Source organism: Mycteria americana, chromosome 3 (assembly GCF_035582795.1).
Source record: "Mycteria americana isolate JAX WOST 10 ecotype Jacksonville Zoo and Gardens chromosome 3, USCA_MyAme_1.0, whole genome shotgun sequence".
Lineage (NCBI taxonomy): Eukaryota > Metazoa > Chordata > Aves > Ciconiiformes > Ciconiidae > Mycteria > Mycteria americana.
The window spans coordinates 97,853,134-97,874,004 of NC_134367.1; the positions used below are offsets into that span (position 1 = coordinate 97,853,134).

The 20,871-nt window shown below is 43.2% G+C and overlaps 1 protein-coding gene across 1 annotated transcript in view; it reads left to right on the forward strand.

Moving 5' to 3' along the window:
* Positions 1-20,871, forward strand: part of PLB1 (phospholipase B1) — a 78,980-nt gene that overhangs the window by 29,120 nt on the left and 28,989 nt on the right. The window contains exons 21-37 of the mRNA XM_075497187.1: positions 55-135; positions 1,674-1,739; positions 2,436-2,536; positions 5,561-5,642; positions 6,302-6,406; positions 7,104-7,199; positions 7,670-7,741; positions 8,349-8,408; positions 8,814-8,874; positions 9,608-9,666; positions 12,039-12,106; positions 13,139-13,182; positions 14,440-14,548; positions 18,316-18,367; positions 18,509-18,589; positions 19,714-19,779; positions 20,174-20,274. Coding sequence (XP_075353302.1) covers positions 55-135; positions 1,674-1,739; positions 2,436-2,536; positions 5,561-5,642; positions 6,302-6,406; positions 7,104-7,199; positions 7,670-7,741; positions 8,349-8,408; positions 8,814-8,874; positions 9,608-9,666; positions 12,039-12,106; positions 13,139-13,182; positions 14,440-14,548; positions 18,316-18,367; positions 18,509-18,589; positions 19,714-19,779; positions 20,174-20,274 — 1,304 coding nt within the window. The remainder of the gene's footprint in view (positions 1-54; positions 136-1,673; positions 1,740-2,435; positions 2,537-5,560; positions 5,643-6,301; positions 6,407-7,103; positions 7,200-7,669; positions 7,742-8,348; positions 8,409-8,813; positions 8,875-9,607; positions 9,667-12,038; positions 12,107-13,138; positions 13,183-14,439; positions 14,549-18,315; positions 18,368-18,508; positions 18,590-19,713; positions 19,780-20,173; positions 20,275-20,871) is intronic.

Consider the following 20,871-nt stretch of genomic DNA (forward strand, 5'->3'; position numbering starts at 1 on the left):
TTTGTTTGTTTTCATTACATTAATAACTTTCATTCCATCTTCTTCTGTATGCAGAGAATAAATTTTCAAACCGACTGGAAGCTCATAACACTTCTTATAGGAGGAAATGACCTATGCAAATTCTGCAATGATCCCGTAAGTCGCCTGCTGCCTGCAGCATGAACTGGGCCAGCCTGGGCATAAGGTCTTTATGCGTTGCAGTGGGTGAGAGGGCAGAACTCAGTGGGTGAGACCAAAATAAGGCAGGTCTTATTTGTGCAGATCTGGAAGGTAACTGTACTGAGACCTTCAGGTTGTTCAACCCAGTGTTGTGATAAACGAAGTTATAGCTTTAGAACACCTGTAAATCACATAATTGTAGCTACTTTGTTTTGCTGTTAACTAAGATAACTTTCTGTTATCTAGTCACTTTACCACCTGTAGATAAAAGGTCAAGGGTTTTTCCTCTTCTTTGCCTTGTGCACGGTCACCCTCCTAAGTCTCACGCGGTGCTCTCTTATCAGTTTCAGTGCTACGGGAATGGTTCTACCCACAGCTCATGCTGATGCAATTATATATAATATAGTATATATTGTGTGTATATATATTATACCTATATAGTGTATATAGCCTTTGGTATGCATGAGTATAGAGGAGGTGAAAGGCTGTGGCAGACTCCTCACATAGTGATGAGTCTTACTTACTTACAAGCAGCAGAGAACGTACTTTTAATTCTGCATGATTAATTTCAGATCAGGAAAAACAGCAAAGCAGCACAATAAGACAGTTAGAAAACAAGGAAGGAGCAAATTAACCATTCCTACCTTCTGCTCCTGACCCAGACACAAAATGGCAGTTGCTCATGAGTGTGGGTGGCAAGGAGATGGCACATCTGCATCCAAAGGGCACAGTGATACTTCCTTTATGTTGCACAGCTACAAATAGTGCCAACCATAATGCTCTTGGTGAGCTGTGGTTTAGGAAATGAATAAGGGAACTGAGCTGTCTAGTTTTGTGGAGTAGGCCAGTGGGGCTCTCAATGAACTTCTGCTTGAAATTAAATCAAAGAGAATTAAGGCTGAAAATAAGACAGACGTTTCTCATAGGGAAGTTTATTTGAATGTCGAATAGTTCCACAAGTGAAGAAATAAAAATTGGATTACTTGAGACAATTAAATTAGAGGGTTTAAACCACTCAAACGGAACAGGGAAATTTCACCGCTGAGAGGCAAGTATGTAAAGTGATTTTATTCCCAGATAAGCACCTAAGCTTTGCCAGTTATTATTTGTGGCAGGTAAGGAGCACATGGGAGGCATGTTGCTAATATTCCATACAGCAGAAACAAACTTCTACACAAACTGACCTCTCCCAAAGACAGTCCGTGTTAGTGAGGTGTTAGCCATGCTTTTAAGACTGGTCTGAGCAAGCCTGGAGATGGAGGATGTTGTGATGCCTGATAATCCCCCTGAATTTGCTCCCTCACTGCTATCCAGTGGCCGCTAGATCTTGCGAGTGAGACAGCTGTGATGGGAAAGAAGAAAAGCAGAGACGGCACAGTTTTGCCTAAGACTCTGTTACTCTTGATCTAAGAGCGAGAAACGTGAATGCTGCTGTGAGAGACTCCAGCTAGTCACTGTTGTGCCTGCTTGAGTAAACTGATTGACAATAGAATTCAACCCTCTTGCTTCAACAGGTACACTATTCTCCTGAAAACTACACCTACAATCTACAAACAGCTTTGGACATACTTCACAGAGAGGTCGAACAAACTTTTCTAGTATGTGGGAGTGGGGATTGCATTCTGTTTGTAAAGCAGTCACTGATTATTGATTGAAAATTTAGTTCCCTGCTTTCATCTGCAGAGCACTGCTGTATGCAGAGGTGCTTGCTTGCAGGAAAATCTTTGTGAGAGGCAGGAAGGGCTGGAGAAGTATTTTACCAAAGGAATAAGGATATGCTCAGTTCTAGCTGATGTGCTGCAGACAAATAACATAAAAAGTAACAAATTTGAATAAACGTATGGTATTCAATGGCTAGAAAATGCTTTGCTTGTTCATTATACTGCAAATAAGTATATTTTCTGTGGTCATTAAGAGAGAGATTCTGATATTCCAGTTGAGGGTGAGGATGATGAGAGTACTCAAAGAGTTAGCAAGTGTCTGAGCCATGCTGAGACCTATAACAACTTGTTTGGACCTTTTTGAAATCATCACTTTCAAATGACCAGCCATCAGCATTTAAAATAGAACTAGGCAGTGCAGGCAGGGGCTGTAATTTAGTATTATATGTGTGGGGGATTAATTATTGAGGAGGTATTTTGAACACCTCTGCTATAAATAATGCAAGCTGCCTGGATCAGCAGGCTGCTAGCCGAGGTCTGCTGTGGCAGCGCAGGGGCAGAGGTGGCACTCTGTATTCCAGGAATTGGCTACGGGTTTGCTTATTCTCTCGGCAGGTTCCACGGGCATTTGTGAACCTGGTGACAGTGCTTTCCATAGCAAGCCTCCGGGAGCTGCATGCATCGGGAAACAATACCTGCCCAAAGCTGCTTATGAGGTTTGAAGATGATTTATGTTACAGCTCTCGCCGTTGCTCCCAGAAGGCTGCAAGGTCTTCTCAGGAAACTTTTTTTCTTAAAGGGAAAAGGTTCCAGCATTTCAGACCACCAAACACCTTCCGCTGTGTATGCACATGTAGCCACAAGTTGATTTCAACACAGCATTTAGAAATACCTGTCTGTCTGTCTGTCAGTGTCTCGGTATCTGAGCCCTGCTGTTACCACTTTTTGTGGAGGTGCCATTTTAATGACTCATCACTTACGCTGCCAGGGAGCTCAAGCCAGAGAAAGAGCTCAGCTGTGCACTCTTCGGGCAAAGACAGAGGAGAGATTAAGACACAAGGTTTTCTTAGTTGATCACTTTAATCTAGCTTTAGTTACAGATTTACCTTTCTGCAGTCTTAAAACTCTCCCTCTTTCTTCTGTAGTTTCTGACCTCTGTAATCTCATTGCTGATTATTAGTTTTATTGTCAAAAGTCTCTCAAGTAGATGGCTGGGATGCTTAATCGTGCTACCTGTTGCCTCGTGGCTCAACAATCCTCCCAGGTCAGCGTAAATCTACCGCTGGGGTGGCAGGTCTGTGCCTCAGTGACCTTCTGGTGACTCGGTTAGGGCCCAGCGTGTCCCCCCAGACTTGCGCCTGGCAGGACTTGCTTGGTTGCAGAAAAGCAAATCTCTGCTTTTCTGGACAGACAGGCAGAATAACATTGTCCTGTGAATGTAGGCAGCCGTTGCTCCTCCCGCTGCTTGGGCCAAGGAGCTGGTACCAGATACCATCAGCATGGGCTGTAAGAGTTAGCTTGGGGGCCAGAATCATAGGAGAACTACAGGGTCTACCGTACCCAGCTGCCTCGCTAAAACACGTGCTTTGAATCCATCCTGCTGGATCCCTTCAGCCACAAGGGACTCTGCAGCTGCTGACAGGGGAACTGCGGATGCCTGAAGGGCCCCGTGGAAGAAGGTGGTTTTACAGGAGGAACATAGATGCAACCTTCTTGCTCTGATTTAAGGGCTCTCTGGTGATTGTCAGCAGAAAATTAGCTTTTGAACTCAGAGTGCTGGTGCTTCCGATAACCGGTTGTAGTTTTTCTTTTTAACAAAGATTACTGGCTAGAGCACGTGTGTAAGTCAAGACCCTAATCATTGGACAAGGATAGTTAGTGGGGCCTCTAAGATTAGATTATCTCAAGATACCTGTAACCTTTTCCTAGCACTTCAGGTGCCGTGCTGAATTTAACATTTGCCTGTCTGGCAGCAAGCCAAGTTTACAGGGTAATAGCAGACCCTGTGTGGGATAATAAATGCCATGCTAGTGATTTGAAGAAGGACCTGAAGGAGACTTTTGATCTTGAAAGCTCGTCTCTGTTTGTTTGTTTTCCCTGAGAGCAGCAAATAACCTAAAAAGAGATTAAGTCTCCACTAATTTTGCCTTCCTTATGTTACTGAAACACTTCTGAAAATACAACTTAGGTTTGTATTGCCTTTCATATAGATGTACTGCAGAAGTAAAATCTTAGTTTGTTAGTTGCTCTGCGTTAAGACAAGTTTGGAGGTAGAGGTTTGCGTATACTTTGTACATACCAACTGCATCTCTATAGGAGGTATTTCTCTAAGAGCTCTCTCAGGGATGCTTTACTATGATCACATGGCCAGCTTTTTAAAAGGAGTCCTTTTTCTCATTTGGATTTCTCAAGTGCTAATGAGGTGTGCCCAGGAAGGGGGAGCATCAGAAGAAAAAATTCATGTGCTAGAAGGATCAAAATTTCAGGGAGAGATTTAAAGGTGGCCAACATAAATTCACAGGAACTTAAAATAGTTCATGTTGGAATGGCTCTCTAAGGATGGAGATTCCAGTATCAGTCTTGGTGTCTGTTTTGGTGTTCTACCATCCTCCATGTGAAACGTCCTGCAACTTGTGACACTCAGTTGATTAGAATAAATTTGCAGGTACTCTGTCTTGAAGGATGCTTGCATAGTTCTGCTGAAGCAAACCATGTTGCACAAGTGTACTTGTGAACAGTGTTTGTGGTGGGTTGGCCCCAGGTGGCAGCCAAACACCCATGCAGCCACTTGTTCACCCCACCCCAGCAGCATGGGGAGAAGACAAGAGGAAAGTGAGCAAGAAAACTTGTGGGTCAAAATAAAGACAGGGACATCACTTGCCAAGTACCATCACAGGCAAAATGGACTTGACTTGGGGAACTTAACTGAATGTATTGTACATTTCCATAAGTATTTAATTACTGATTCAGGTATTGGGAAACAAACAAACTAACAAGTTAAACACTTAAAGCACCTATCCTCCCTCATTCCCAGGCTCAACTTCACTCCAAGCACCTCTCCCTCCTGCCTTGTTACTGCCACAGGGTACCCTCAGTCCCTTCAATGAAGCATGGGGTGGCACAGGGGGTCAGGGTCTGGACGTAGTGGTATCTCACTGCCACTCCGTCCATCTCACTTTTGTCCTGTGCTCTGGCGTGAGTCCTTCAGACATGTGCCTGCTCTGGCATGGGCTCATCCACAGGCTGCAGTCCCTTCAAGGGAGTACCTGCTCTGCCATGGAGCACCTCCTCCTTGTGGTGTTTTCACAGACCTCTCCCTCTCTGGTGTTTTCTGCCCTTTCTTAAACAGAGGCACCACCATCTTGGCTGACAGGCTTTGCTGTGCCCTGCAGTGGGTCCATTGAAGCTCTCTGGAACCAGTTGTGTCCAGCACAGGCAGCCCTGGACTCTCTTCACACAGGTCACTCCTGCTGCTGAAACCTTGCCATGGGCACCCAGTACAGTTTTTTGCTTGTATGCAGCCTTTTCCTCACTTTATGTTCATGAATTTATCCCTAATAAATGTGTTTCTGCTCAAGAATCAGGGCTGTGCAGAAACTCAAAGGTGAGAGCTAATGTTCCTATTGAGCAGCCTGTCAGAGAAATCCCTCTCGGAGATGCTTTTAACCCTGCATCTTGTCAGCTTGGGAATGGGGGGAAAAAAGAGGAGCAGATCTCAGCGCCATGGTCTCATCCCACAGGATCCTGTGCCCTTGTGTCTTAAACCCTGAGGACAATTCCAATGAGTTCAAGAAGTTGGTCTACTTTAACAGAAGGTATCAGGTAAGGCACATGGCATTTGTTAAAGGTTTAATGTCACCCTCCTATTGATCAAGGGACCACAGAGGGGCTAATATTTGGAGGCGGGGGACAGCTTCCATTCATTTTAATGACATATTTATAGTTGTGATTTTAAAAAAAAAAAAAAGGTGAGGGGGAGGTGAGAGTAGGCTCAAGACCTTTACAACTCTGATTCACCAAAACAACAAAACAGATGAGGAAAAAAAATGGCTAAAGAGCCATAGAAAGTAGAGTACGTCAGAGAACCAGCAGTTTTTTGATCACTTGTCTCACTGGGGATCAGATTAAGTCAAAGAACATGATAACTCAGGAGTGAACTTTGGGCATGGGCTGTCAGCCAAAGCAAAAATGCTTCAGTGGTTCTGGAAGAACATTTTTTTGACAGAAAATCTAATTACTGAGCAGGTTGTCTGCCCATGTCAGTCAGGCAGCCATCCCCAGGCTGCCTCTCTGCAAAGAAGCCCGGGATGCATGTCTCCAAAAGACGGCTGCGTTGCCTGCCTGGCGCGAGCTGGAAACCATGGCCATGCCTGGGTTTCTCCACTACGGAGTGGGAACCCCTGGGCGAGATGTAAATCGACAGAGGGACTTGAGCTGAACGTAAAAGAAGGAACAGTGACAACTTTTTTTTGACTCTTTAGGAGAGAACCCGCCAGTTAGTGGAGAGTGGAAGGTATGATGCTACAGATGATTTCACAGTGGTTATGCAGCCATTTCTGATGAATATGAACATGCCAAAAACACAGGTAAAAACAACCAGAAAAACCCACCCCTGTATTAAATGCTGGTGCAATTGCACTGACTTTTCAAAATTGTCTTGGCTGCAAATGTGACCAGCAGTTTTCTGGCCTAATAATTATTATATTCAGTTGAGTTAACATCCAAAATTGCAGAAGATGCTTATGGAATAACTTGGAGATAATGGACAACAGGAATACAGAACTCGAAGACACGATTTGGGGCACTGAGTCCACTCCGCTGCAATCACAACAATGCAGTAGATATTTAATTCAAAGCCTTCAGCAGGGAGCACTCGCCCTACATCCCCCATGCATCACAAAGTCCTTTCCAGTATTTTGGTAAATGACTTTTAGTATGAAAACCCACATGCTTCAAAAGACTATAATGTGTGAATCTCAGGGGAAATAACGAATACAATCAATATCTGTGCCCAGGTATTCTGTACCCAGAGTCATAGTGGTCTGTAGTCCTTATTACTTTGGAAATCCTATATTAAAAAGCTTTAAAAAGCTTCTAGGTTCTGAGTTACTAGCGTTCTCTGGCACAGTTTAATTCTCTTGGCCTCAGAGGCCTTTGCAGCTACATTGGTTTGAAGTCAGCTGGGATATCTCTGGAAGAGAGTCAGCTGGGAAGAGGGAGGGGATAAGGCACAGCTTGTTGCACATTTACTGCCTCTGTGACAGCATCCGTCTCCTTCTCTAGGAAGGGTTGCCAGACAGTTCATATTTTGCCCCAGACTGTTTCCACTTCAGCCAGAAGTCTCATTCCCAGGCTGCACGTGCTTTGTGGAACAACATGGTAAGATTTTTAAAGGTTGTATTTGTTGCTCGTTGTCTGCTCCATCCCACCCTTGGCAGTCAAAAAAACTCCGGGGAGCTACTATGTAGCTAGCCCTATCTCTTCTGCATCATTAAATGTGTTTACAAAGGAAAAGAGTGATCATGTGAAGAAAGGTCACCTGAACTGTTAAACCAGTGATATCAAACCAGTAAATCTCGGGGTATGTTAAGGCTGGGGGTGTTGGACGTCTCTCAGGGAGATGATGCCTGCTTGGCAAGCTGATCATCAGGCCACGTTCATGGTGTGTGGGAATTAGCCTCTTCAGCACGCAGAGCAGCAGTGCGTGGAGGCAGCTGCCAGCACGGGTGCACTGCGCTGCAGTTGTCTTGCTGTGCTGCAGAGGTGGTTTCCAGTGGCTGGTGGCACAGCGTTACCCATTCCTCTCTAATACTTATTAATTTTTCTGTGCTGCCCTCTTTTTCCCACAGCTGGAACCCTTAGGGGAGAAGACAGATAATCAGCAAATAGAAGATGAGATTGTCCTCAAATGTCCAAGTGAGGTAAGTTGCAAGGGTATCTGTGTTTGGGTAGAGGTGCTGGGAGTCTGCGAGAGCCTGGAGCACTGTCTCTGTGAGGGGGGTCCAACTCTTCCCTGCACAATTTGTGCCACTGCCACCGGTAGCAGTGTAAGTGCTCCCCCATGAGATGGAGGGCAAGCTCGTCCTAGGAGTAAGCTTCCTCACAGCCACCCATCACGGCTGGCTGAAATGCAAGGGAAGGGTGTTTGGCATACCCCGTCAAGACCGTCAAGTACCCACACTGAATGACAGAGCTTTAGTAGAGGAAACAGCAATAATGGCACCAGTTGGCACAGCTCTGCAGAGGTCACCGGGACTACCTTGCAGTGGGACCACAAGCTTCTTGTTAATCACACACAGCAAGGTCCAAAGTGTATTCTGTAAGTTCTGGCTGTGTAAAAATAGTGCCTCGGGTTTACACTGTTATTTTATGGATTTTAAAAGTGCCCTCTTTTTTTTTTAAATCCCTGGGATTCATTTGCATCAAGTTGCTAATCATCTACAGATGTCTGAGAACTGAAGGTTGGGGAATGGAAATCTCTGTATTCTTGTGATGCTTTGCATTGACTCAGATTGCCTTGTTTTGTAGGCTAAGCCATTCCTGAGGACATATAAGAACAGTAATTACACATACCCTAACCAAACTTTGGTAAGTGTCAACGTCACCATCCCACTGTTACTCTGCTCCATCTGCTCCTGTATGGTGACCAGATGAGTCATGCTCTGCACCGCAGGTGAAATCAGTCTTTGGCCAAAGGGGTTTGGGAGGCTGAGTGCATGGCGGGGAACACAAAAGCATTCCCTGAGTTAGGCAAAATGCATCCAGAAACACCTGTAAGAACATGTGCTTAGACAGCACGGTTATCAGTACAGGATGCTACTCTAATCTGGGCAATACTGAATATGACTATTGAATTGGGCAACCAAGACCTGTCTGGTTAATTACATGCTAAATATGCTTTGGTTTATCCACCTGGCCTCTACGAGGAAGATCCTAGTTACTACTCACTGTATTTCCTAGCCAAATGGTATTCAGCTTTCTTCTTCTCTTTAGAATTATGGAAGCCAGCTGCTATGCGAGGACAGGTCTCCATCCTCCCCTCCTGCAACTTCAGGTAGTCTTGCCTGTTTTGTGTTAAGAGGCTGAATTACTTTCAACTGTCCTTCAAGATGAGTTTTTATTCTTTGCTGAAATGACTGCTGGACTGTGAAAAATACTGCTCAGAAAAGATGCCATGTTTTTCAGCAGCTGCTTAATAGATACAGTGCCATACTGTCACTCAAGGTAACTTTCTGACTAAGTAGCCCCACTTAACTCACTGTCAGTGGAAAACTTCAAAATATCTCATGATAGAATCCACATTTGTGTGCTGATATAGCCTATAAGTGATACCACCTAAATCTTGGGGAAGGAAACTGGAAATCCAGCTTCATGCATGTTAGTCTAGGATGTAGCAGTGTTCAGTTTTTCAAATAACTTCATATTGTCTTCTCCTTGGTACTTCTCGGCCTTCTTACAGCTTCAATATGCCGTTCCTGCTTTGTCTAATACTGCATTGTTTTACCTTCATCTTGGTGCTGGATATTGTTTGCAACTTACTGTTACTTGCTCCTTGCTCTTCTGTCTTTTTGGTAGCAATGTTAACCATTGAGATGCTAAATAATATGCATATGCTGCTGCTACAACCGTGTGAGATGAGCTGGAGAGAGCTCCTCTTTTATCACCTGGGTATTGCAAAAACAACATGTCCAAGCATCAGAATGCACAACGGCATGTTTCACATATACAGTGCTGAAAAAGAATAGCTGTTTCCTATCCAGGTTCAGCTGCGTCTCTTTCCTTTGCAGTGCATTCCCTAAAGCCAGCTGATGTGAAAATTATAGCAGCCCTTGGGGATTCCTTGACGGTAAGAGGCTAGTGTTTTTACTGTTCTCTTGGTAAAACTACAAACATATGCCTGCTCTGGTGGAGGGGAAATAGCTCTTGTGTCTAGAAGCAAAAATCCATTCATTCATGGATGATAATAGATCCAGCAGCTAGAACAAGAAAGAAGGTGTCAGTTCTCCAGCACTCTGTTCCCCCCACGCACATATTCACATGCTTTTGAACTCGGGCAAAAACACAGGCAAATCCTTTAAAGAGGTGCTTAAATAGTTTGCTGAATTGGAGACAGAAGAGATCAGATGCTGTTGAAATTAATGGGACATAGCACAAGCCTTAGGTTACTGTGTTTTTCAAAGTTTTTCTGAATAGGAACAGACTGGTGAACCTGTTCTTTTGCCTCGGTTCTTTCAGGAACAGTGTGTGACTAAGGGATGTTGGATAATAGCATTTTATTCATTTTAGCATTAATAAGGACGTACAGGGGAGAGACCGCTCTGACTTTATCCATTTCAGAAGATATTCAGTCTTTTTATTGTGCCTGTTTTAACTCATACCTAATTTCTTTATCAAGATGTAGTTCTTGCTGAGGATGATTATCTTTGGTAGCCTAGAAGGAATATGTCGCAAGATCCAGACCTCCTATATTCCAATTACGTCTTTCTGCCTAATGTTATCATACTGGTCAAAGACTGAAATTCTACAGCCAGCTCAAAGGAAACACTGGGCAGAAAGACATAATTGGAACATAGGTTTCTCTGAATCTGAGCCTTAACAGCAAAGACATTGTGTGTACAAACCATGAAGCCTTTACAACTCTCTGGCAGGCATGTTGCTAAAACTCCTACACACAGTAGGCTACTGAAATAAATAGAAGCATTTGAATGCAAACCTGCAATATTGACAAATGAAAGATATTCTGTATATAGCTGTGGTTGCCATATGTCCTGGTTTTGGCTGAGATGGAGTTAATTTTCTTCCTAGTAGCTGGTATAGTGCTGTGTTTTGGATTTAGTATGAGAATAATGTTGATAACACACTGATGTTTTAGTTGTTGCTAAGTAGTGCTTACACCAGCCAAGGACTTTTCAGCTTCCCATGCTCTGCACAAGAAGCTGGGACAGAGCACAGCCAGGACAGCTGACCCACACTAGCCAACGGGCTATTCCATACCGTATGATGCCATTCTCAGTATATAAATGGGGGAGTTGGCTGGGGAGCAGTGATTGCTACTCGGGGACTGGCTGGGCATCGGTGGGTGGGTGGTGAGTGGTTGCGTCACTTTTTTTTTTTTTTTTCCCCTTGGGTTTTGTTCCTCTCTCTCTCTTTTGTTGTTTTCCTTTTCATTACAATTTATTATTATTATTATTATTTTTATTTTATTTTATTTAAGTTATTAAACTGTTCTTATCTCAACTCACAAGTCTTCTTGCTTCTGCTCTTCAGATTCTCTCCCCCATCCCACTGGGGGGGAGGGTGAGCAAGCAGCTGTGTGATGCTTGGTTGCCAAGTGGGGCTAAGCCACGGCACCATATTATAATATCCAGGACCACGCACGTGTTTCTGCTTCTAAGTATAGTCTGTAGAAACTGAGAATAAAATCTGCTTTCATAGAAAGTGCAGTGGTGCATTGCTGTCTCAGAGCTGCACTTGGCCCGTGCATAGTTATTCTGAACACCAGTCTTCCATTAATTCAATAAAGCTAATACATAGGAGAAAACGTAGTATTGTGGTTTAATCTGAAGCAGCAAAAAATAGTCTGCCTGGTTTTGTGCTGTACTGAAGTACTACCCCGTACCCGAATTTAGCATGAAACTCTAGTATCACAGCTGGCAGGCACTCTGCTTCTGAATTCTGGTGTTGTTTTAGGAGGGATGTGGTTGCTAGCTTGCCTCTTTCTTCAGGCTAAAGTGTACAGAGTGCTTTCCTCCTTGCTCTAGTACTACTAGAAGTCTCTCCATTTAGCATAATACTTTTCAAATCAGTGTAAAGGTATTATGGTGCTTGTCTCTGAGGTATGTTTGTTTTCTCTGTTGAGTTCATATAGTGTTTCTTATCATTAGCCACAAAGTTTTATGTGTGTGTTTGAGATGTTTTCATCATTCTTGAGTAATGCAACCGTAAATGAGTTATTCAGCTCATCTAGACCCATGAGAAGAAAGCCTTTGTTCCATGGCTCCATCATATATTTTGTGCGTCATTTACAATATGATGCTCATAAATAATTATGAAAGTTATTGATGCATTCTTCAGGAGGAAGGTTGGGGAAAAGCCAGATGCCTTGTAAAGCTTTTGAAGAGATGCAGTCAAAAGTAAATAAAATGACTATGTATGAATGACTATTGTATCAGTAATTGCGCTTTAATTTCATTTGGTTAATAAAAAAATAATTTCCAGGCTGGTACAGGAGTTGCCTCAGACAATCTCCTGGATTTGGACACCGAATACCGGGGACTGTCTTGGAGGTAAGCCTTCAGCCAAGGTGATGAGGAGATGTGTATTCTCTCCTGTAAAGAATATTCTTCTCTTCCACATGTTTTGGGGCTTTCAGCTCTCAGAAAGTTGAAAAAAAAAGTTGCTTCTCAGGCTAGCACTTCTTGTCAAGATGTATCAGGATCCAGGATTTGTCATAAAGGTGGCTTCACAGGAAATGGTTTCAGCAATGGATTTCAAGCTAGCCTTTTTGACTTCTCTCATGCTTTCATCTTTGGCTGCTTGTGACAGTTTGTATTTTTTTGGTGGGGTTGCAAGTTGGAAATCGACAACATTGGAGGAAAAATCACTGGAACAAACACGTCAGAACTGGTTGCTTTTGGGATGTCTTCTTAAAGTTTGCTATTTCTGAACTTTTTGTAGCACCATGGAAAACTGTTTAACTGGAGAACTTTTACCACATGCAGCACACAGTCGTAAAAGACTAAATTTTTTTGGTGTGACGACGTAGCTCGGTTGACATTGACTGAAGCAGTTCTGTGCTGTCCTAAACCCTCTCCATAAGCTGGAGTGTGTCCCACCAATTGAAAAGCTGGAGAGAACATAAACATACCCCTGTGCAGGAAGCAGCAGAAGAGACTGAGGAGCCACTGCTGCAGCTCCCTTGTCACCCAGGGGCTGGCTGTTTGGTGCTGCCTTAGAGTGGCTTCATGAGGCTGGAACTGGCCTCGGAGTCAACCTTCTAATCTGCAGTATTTTAGGGCTCGATCGTTCCAGTACGTAGCTATCCCAGGCGTTTTTCTGCCATTGCATCATGATTGACTATACCCCCATACAGCTACAAGATCATTAAATCTTCTAACAAGCATCTTTACCACTGAAACCTCAGCCATTCTCCCCAATAGCACTTCCACTTCTGTCCTCCCCACGTAATCTGATAGATTGATAGTTACCAAATGAATCACCCTTTGCTTTTTCTCATGACGTGTGGTAGGTTTTCACTTTGGTTATTGTCTGTGTCCAGCTAAGAGTTGAGTGACTGGGATTTCTCTTTCTCATTTTAGTATTGGAGGAGATGCGTCATTAGAGAACGTGACAACTCTACCTAGTAAGTAAATGCTTTGCTAGATCTAATTGGCAAGATCGAAGAGAGGGAATGGGCTCGTTTCTGATATGTTTACAGAGAGCTCTTAAGTATCTCAAAGCTGTTTTAGAGTAATTAACAAGAACTACCTTTCAAAGAAACAATATCCTAGGACTAATGAATAAAAAGTTGGCTTCGTCAGTGAAGCTGAGAAGCAGCTAGAAATTCCCTTCCTTCTTTTCCCTCTCCCTTCTCAATTGCTTGGTGAGTGTTATTTGAATTTCTAAATAAGTTTGCTATGTCCATACTTGTGATGCAATTAACATTTGCTTTTAATAATTATTCCACCACCGCTTTTTCCAAAAAGAGACATTTGCATAGAGTAGACTTCTTTGGCAACTAAAGCTGACTACTCATATGTGTAACCTGAAGGGAATAATTTTAACTTTCTCTTCACTGAAGCATGCAACTTCTCGTAGCTGTCTATTGTTAATGTAAAGCCACTGGAGTTTCAGTATGCATCAGCTGCAATAATAAACTTCTATCTGAAGAGGGCCAGTAAACTGTCCTTCTGTGTGTTGACCATTTATTATAAGCAGAATGTAACAAGAATATAATTAGAATAAGTAATTAGTTGATTCACTTGATGCTATTACATTTGACAAAACCTTCATTAAAGTGTGGTTAAATTCAGTCTTTGAGATTAAGGTGGCTTTTATAGTTTACAATGTAAGCATTTTTGCTATCAGCTGCGAACTACTCTGTCAACTTCCTTTTGGAAACTACTATGGAGGTAATGGAGAACGTGGTGGGATTTCGTCAGAACCATGCATCTGAGGCTTTCTGCTTCACATTTGTCAGTAGTATGAGATTTTGCACAGCCATGAAGTAGACCCAGATCCTCTAGCTGAAAATGAGCTCCTGCTGGGCTGAAGGCCCCTTCAGGCTCTCTTCATGAAGTCACCATCATATGACTGAGGATTTTATTTTAGGCTTTAATGACTACAACATGAGAGAGAACTGCACACAGTAGTCCTCAACTCTGCTCATCTTACCCACGGGTGACCGCGCAGGGCACAGCAAGCACGCTGCTGTCTGACTTGCTGCCGGCTGGTGGTCCCTCTCGCCACTGCTCGCTGGATGCAAGTAGTTGAGTGGAGGCTGCAGCAGCTGCGCTGTGCTGCCAGAGAGCAAAACCGTGGCAGTGCTGGTGTGTGCCAGTCCCTGTAGGCAGGGAGCAGATGTAGGCATTGTCCCTTCATTGCCATCTTTCTTTTTCAGACATCTTTCGAGAGTTCAATGTTACGATCGTGGGCTATTCGACCGGCACCGGGAATGAGAATGATTCGAATGCATTCCTTAACCAGGCAGTTCCTGGAGCACAGGCTGAGTACGTAGCTTTTTGTTTTACATTTGCAGGTGATGCATGCTTCGTCTAATTCCCTTTCAACTGTCTCATGTGCTGTCACAACTTGCTCTGAACAGCAAGCAAAACCAGTCTAGTTAGAGTTGAAAATTGGCTCAAAACCTGTTAAATGTATGGGCTTATTTCACAGCTGAACTTTCAAATGAAGCCAACAGTCCTGGTTGTGAAATCCACAAACAAGAAACTGGCAGAAACTGTTTGGTGGTGGTGGTCTCTACTCTTCTCCTTCAACATCTATTCATTTATCTATTTATGTGTCAATAAATCTCTGAGAGCATGGACATTTTCAGAAAATGAGCATGTAGTGAATTGGTAAAGACATACTACGAGAAAAACTAGATGAAGTCTTCCATAATTCTGGCCTCAGGCTTCTGGATAAGCAAGCAAGAGTGGTCAAGAGAGAGGAAAAAAAACCAGCCGCAGTCTGGAATCTGAAGAAAGGAGAATTGCTGATGGTCATATATAGGTTTTGGTGCATTGCAGACCTAGGGATTGTGATGTCTTGCAGTCATCTGAATTTGGCTCTGTGCTTTTAGTCACACCTGGGAGGCTGCATGAGTTGAGCTTTGCTATACTGCTTATCCTAGAAATCCCTGGCTTCTTGTTGAAAGAGTCAGTGTTGTTTAATTAACAAAACAGATGGCTGCTGGAATTCAGTCATAGTTTGGGCACAGATTCTGGCAGACCATGCCTGGATTTGAGAATGTTAGCTGATAGTACCCAGACCTTAATTTGTTTGTTTGTTTAAGGAAAAATTCCTCTTACTTCCAAAGAGATCTTGGAAGTGAAGTTCAGAAGCCAAGTGAGGTGTTTGAGTTTGCTGTATCTAAGCAAAGGTTGTTAGGATTTATCAGGTATTTTTATTGTTCTCCTGTGGGCCTTGAGTAACTTCTGACTTACACTAGCAATCTCAGTAAATGCTTGGATTTCCTGACAGAAATAGTCTGCTAGGTGCTCTGATATAGCCTCCAGCCCCCCATACCTGAGAGAAGGGATTTTGTTTCCTAATGATGACTGAATGTATCTGCGTATGCCAGTGAAACATGTGCAAGGATTATGGCTCTGATTCAGCCATTAATGAGAATTTATTAACATACTTCTATATGCAGCATATATCCAGATTAGCTTCAGCTTTTGCTTGTTATAGGAAAGAATGAGATAGGTGCCTGTCTTGTATTTTGTATCAGTTAAATCCTAAACAGGCTTTTTGGAGTGGTGGGAGGACTTGAAACAGGATACACAACCTGTTAAGTCACCAATATGACTTAAAGCTGTTTGTATCAGTAGCAACTGAGGCATTACTATTCAATAGTTATTTGTTAGCTGTATGAAATGAGTTGATGGATGTTAGTCTGATGAAAAATTGTCTACTTTATCTATACCAATTAGTCTTATCTCTTCCCATGCAAGCTTATCTCTTCCCAAACCCAGCTGGACTGGATAAACATGATGAAGTGGAGCTACCTATGTTCTGCAACCATGTTTTGTAAATGCTCGGCAAGGAGATGCAGACAACAATTGTCCCAGAATTCTGCTAGTCTTCTGTTGTTTCTCTGTCTCATAACTCTCTGTAGAAAGGTGTGCAAAGTAAAGTCCTGTAAACTACCACACTAATATCCCTGAACTTTGAGATACTTCTTTTGGGGTTCTGTTCTGTCACATTGTGGCTCCTGATGCATCTGAGAAGATGAATGCATCCTAGTTGAATACTGAAATGTATTGCAACATAAGGAAATGTTTCTCCTGCTTTAGGTATTTGGGCCTGGAATGATTACGCAATCCAGCATTTATTCTTCATCAGCCAAAAGTATCCGTTTTCCTATGATTCAGAGGGCAAAAAGGGTCCACTAGATAATGCTGGTATTTCAGAATTGTTACCTGGCCCGTCTCACTTTGGGGTGCTAATCTGGAAACTGCTTTCCAGAGGTGCTGGGACCTTTCTGAAATCAGGTAGTTCTACACCCTCACCAGCTTTTGGAAACCAGGTGTAAAGGTTTCTTAAAATGAAACCAGTGGCTGCTTTGAAGAGCTCTCTAGTGAACTTGATGGCAGCGTAGCAATGCAGGTCTCATTCAGCAAAACGTTCCTAAGCCTATCTGCATTCATTGCCAAAGTGCTTACGTACATGCTGGAGTTAAGGATAGATCTGAAGCATGTTGCTGAAGCAGAGCCTGGCTGAGCTCTCTGATTTCACGTGAAAAAAAGGAGGTTAAGAATTTAAGACTGAGTGGAGAGAACATGTGACAGGAACCGCGAACATCTGTATTTCCCATTAGCAAACTGTTTCTGTTGGTCAACATCTAAATTTGGTGGAAACTGCAGCTCAAGGATGGGTGATTGCTGGCACTGCTTCATTCAAGATGTTGTTAGATCTTACTGACTGCGTTGGCTCAGGATGCATCAGCACTTCAGTGACTGTGTGAGAAATCGAAGGTGGTGCAGACTGTTGGCTCAATAAGTGGTGTTTTCCTCTGGATCAATATTGAAGTCAATGCCCTAGCTTAGGGCTTTCCACAGTAAGAACAGAAGGAAATTGTGACCACTTTGTGGCTTGTGATAGCTTTGGGATATAAGTAAGTAGGCTATGACATTGGACAAGGGTAATGGTGAACAGAATTATTAAATGCATACAGCATCTATGTCACAAGTAGGTGTATGACAGGGCTCCTTCCCCAGTAAATACTCTTCCGTTAGTGTTAGATCAGTATCCAGTTGGAGGAGGGTGGTGAGAGAGATCTCCTGTTCCTACAGTAAATGCAGCGTTGCAAAGGAGAGCTAAGCTCCGGTTGCCATACAAAACAACTGTCATGCTTATTAATGTCAGCTGATATGCTTCCAGAAATGACAGACAGTCCGTGAAGCGTTTCTAACAAGAGCCTGGAGGGAGTTGCAGCTCATACCATACTACAGAGCTGCCTGGAAGGCCAAAGCTTTCCAACCACATTCTCTTTTCTATGCATATTTGAGGATCAACGTGTCAGGGCAGTCAAACAAGGTTGAAATGTTCAGCCTAGGTAACTCAAAATTCACGGCAGTTTATATATATATATATATATATGTGTGTGTGTATACAAAAAAGAGACGGAGAGCGCTTACCTGGCTATTGGAAAATGCAAGACTGTTATCTTAACTTGCCTGAGTAATCTTGAAAGTTTCTTGGGTTTTTAATTACCCTGGAAAGCTAGTGTGCACAGAGCTGTTTTACATAATTGAAAATTAAGCATTGACTCTGGATGCAGGCTACAGAAATGACGGAGGTGTGCACAGTGAACTCTGGAACGCTTCAGCTCTGCAGGGGGATGAGCTGTGGTTTATGCACAAACGTTGCTCAAGAGGTCAGTTAAATATTGGGACTTGCGATTCCCTTGTTGTTTTAGTCCACGAGGAACAGAGTGATAGCAGCCTAGTTCTAAACAGGCCATCTGCTTACAAACATGTTGCTGTGTCTGGCTTTTCAGCTGTTTTAGGTGCTAAGCACTGTAATAGAAGCTAAACTTATGGTTCCAGATTAATTACTGAGCTTGAGTAAAATCAGTATTCAAGTTCAATTTGATGTTGACTTTCCACAAAGATGTGAACGTGTAATTTGATCATGGCAACATGAGGATTGTACTGTCTCCTCACTCAACCCTTCTGATATCTGACAACTCGATTTAAGGCGTCTGAAGAGCATTAATGTTGATCTCCCCATAAGGGTGTTTCTTTCACTCACTAGTTGTCCTTCTTCACAGGCACTTACCAGCCCAAGCAAGAAATCTCCTGAGGCTAATGAAAAATGATCCTGTAAGTTGTCTGGGACTCCTTTAATCTTACAGCATGAAAAGAAACAGGTGTTGCGTCACATGATAGATCCACCTGCAATGATACCACGTGCATATCACAAAGTCAAAGAAATTCAGGCTCGTTATTTTCTTTATTGCACAGAGAATTGACTTCAGTGCTGACTGGAAGCTCATAACGGTGCATATTGGAGGCAACGATCTGTGCAACTATTGCAAAGACCCTGTGAGTAGTAGAACTGGTTAACTGAAACTGTAGTGGGACTGTGATGTCAGCGTAGAAACACGTCAAGGGAAATCCATGGATCTTCAGAGCCTTCACAGACATAGCATGAGTTATATGTGCTGCTGTGTGTTTTGATGCTGGTTGCTGCTGACAGTGCCCTGATATAAAAATAGTTACCAGCAACAGAGTAGGATGGTTATGTTCTCTCTGGCTTACTCCAGGGTAAGAACCACTGTCTTTGCTCATGGTCTTTTGACCATGAGCAAAATGTGGAAGGGAAGACAAGCTTCACTCCTTTGATGTGGTAACTGGTCTACTGCTAGAATGGCCTCTCTAGACATCCAAGAAAGAATTATACTGCTTTGAACTACGACTAGTCCAATCCTACAATTGTCATCACCCCGTAACTCACAGTGTAGGGAGGTGCTAGGAACAGGTGAGGTATGTATGAGGGAAGTTGCTGCAGTGCTCAATATCATTTGAATTTTATGCTTCTCTGGCTGTGGAGAAGCCTTTAGGGCTGCCATAAGGAGATCATGGGAGTTGAGTGGGCAGGTGGCAGGGAGAGGCCACCTTTCTCTGCCAGCTCTTACTCTCTTGCCTTTAATATGCTAACTTCTTGTGAGCATTTTCAATTCTCCTGCAACCCCTTGTGCTTGAGAAATTTGCTGCTTCTGCAGGAGCCTCGCTAGGCATCTTTGCTGCTGCTGCCAAGTTTTATAGCTTTATTTATAGCTATGACCTTGACTAGCAATGATTTCACCTAATTTTACGAGAGCTTATCAGCTGGCTGTGAGCACGCCTATGGCTGCTTGGTTTATGCTGTTCAGCACGCATTCAGATTGAGTTCCTTCCTGCGTCTTTACATGAAGGACCCAGTGGATTTGGGTTAAATGTACTGCTACTTAACAAGGTTTATTTTAATTCCAAAATTTCACCGAGTCTTCCTACATTTTAGATTAATTGATATGCTTAAAATCCCTGGTCTCTAGAAAGAAGCAAGAACATTCTACTGACCACAGTGTTGTATGGCAGAAAAGGAAGTGAATGAATGTGATTCACCAGCCTCCCAACCAAAATACCTTGTCTCTCCATTTAGCAGTAATCTCTTCTGTTTCTGTCAGGATCACTACTCAGCTGTGAATTTCACCAGAAGGATTCAAGAAACTCTTGATATTCTGCACAAGCAGGCAAGTGCTGTGAAATTGTCCTGGCATTCTAGCTTGTACTGGTACACGACTGACTGGTGCTAGCTCTTCTGTTTGTTTGATTTGGGTTTTTTTTCCATTGTGGTACCAAACATATTCCATTGACTTCTACAAAAACATTTTCTTTTGTCTTTTCTATCTGTGAGTAGTGAGATGCAGTCTGAAATGACAGACAGTAACACTGGATCATGATGTTGGAAAAGAATCAAAAGCTGAGTTGGGGGAGTTTGGTGGGGGTCTTTTGTTGCTTCCCCCCTCCCCTTTCAACAATGGAGAAGGGGAAGGGGTGTCAAATGGCTGGACTTTGGGGTAAAATAAATGCACTGTGGGCTGCGTAACCACTTCCTTCTAAGCTCAAGTCTGACTTACCTTTCAGGTTCCAAAAGCTCTAGTGAGTCTGGTTGAAGTGATGGACCTCTTCCCTCTGAGACAGTTGTTTGTGGATACTCAAGTTCAGTGCCCCACTTACATGGCAGAGTAAGGCTTGTTTGACTTCCTTTTGTACCTGAGCTTACTGTCCATGATGATAAAGCATGTTCTTATTCCACACTTCTGTCATCATTTGAACTGATGTTCAAAGGTAGCACTACAGTCCTACGTACATTCCACGCAGTGCTGACATCACCCTGCCTGATGGCATTGCCTTCTCTTGGCTTTGATCTAAGTGTTGTCAGAGGACCTGTGTGTTTTGTCCATGTCTAGAACTGTAAGGTTTCCTGTGATATATAATGTACACCTCAATGAGCTTGGGTTAAAGTTATTGATACAGGGTTCCTCAAGGTGGGGTTGAAGTCCACAAGCATTTGGATTTTCAGGCCTTTTGAGGGAATGCGAAGTATTTGCAGAGTAGACAGGTTTCTCCTGTTTCAGAGGCTTTATTGCAATGGGTAATTTGCATTCTTTGCTGACCCTCCAGGCAGGGACAAATTCTGTGCCTTGGGAATGCAAAAAGAATTGTTGATTGGAAAGGTGTCAGCTCGGAGGTAATGCAGCCAGTACATTTCAAAGATCTGTTTTCTAGTTCCAGAGGGACTGACATGCACCTCTGTCAGGCTGCAGGGCCTTTGGATGCCA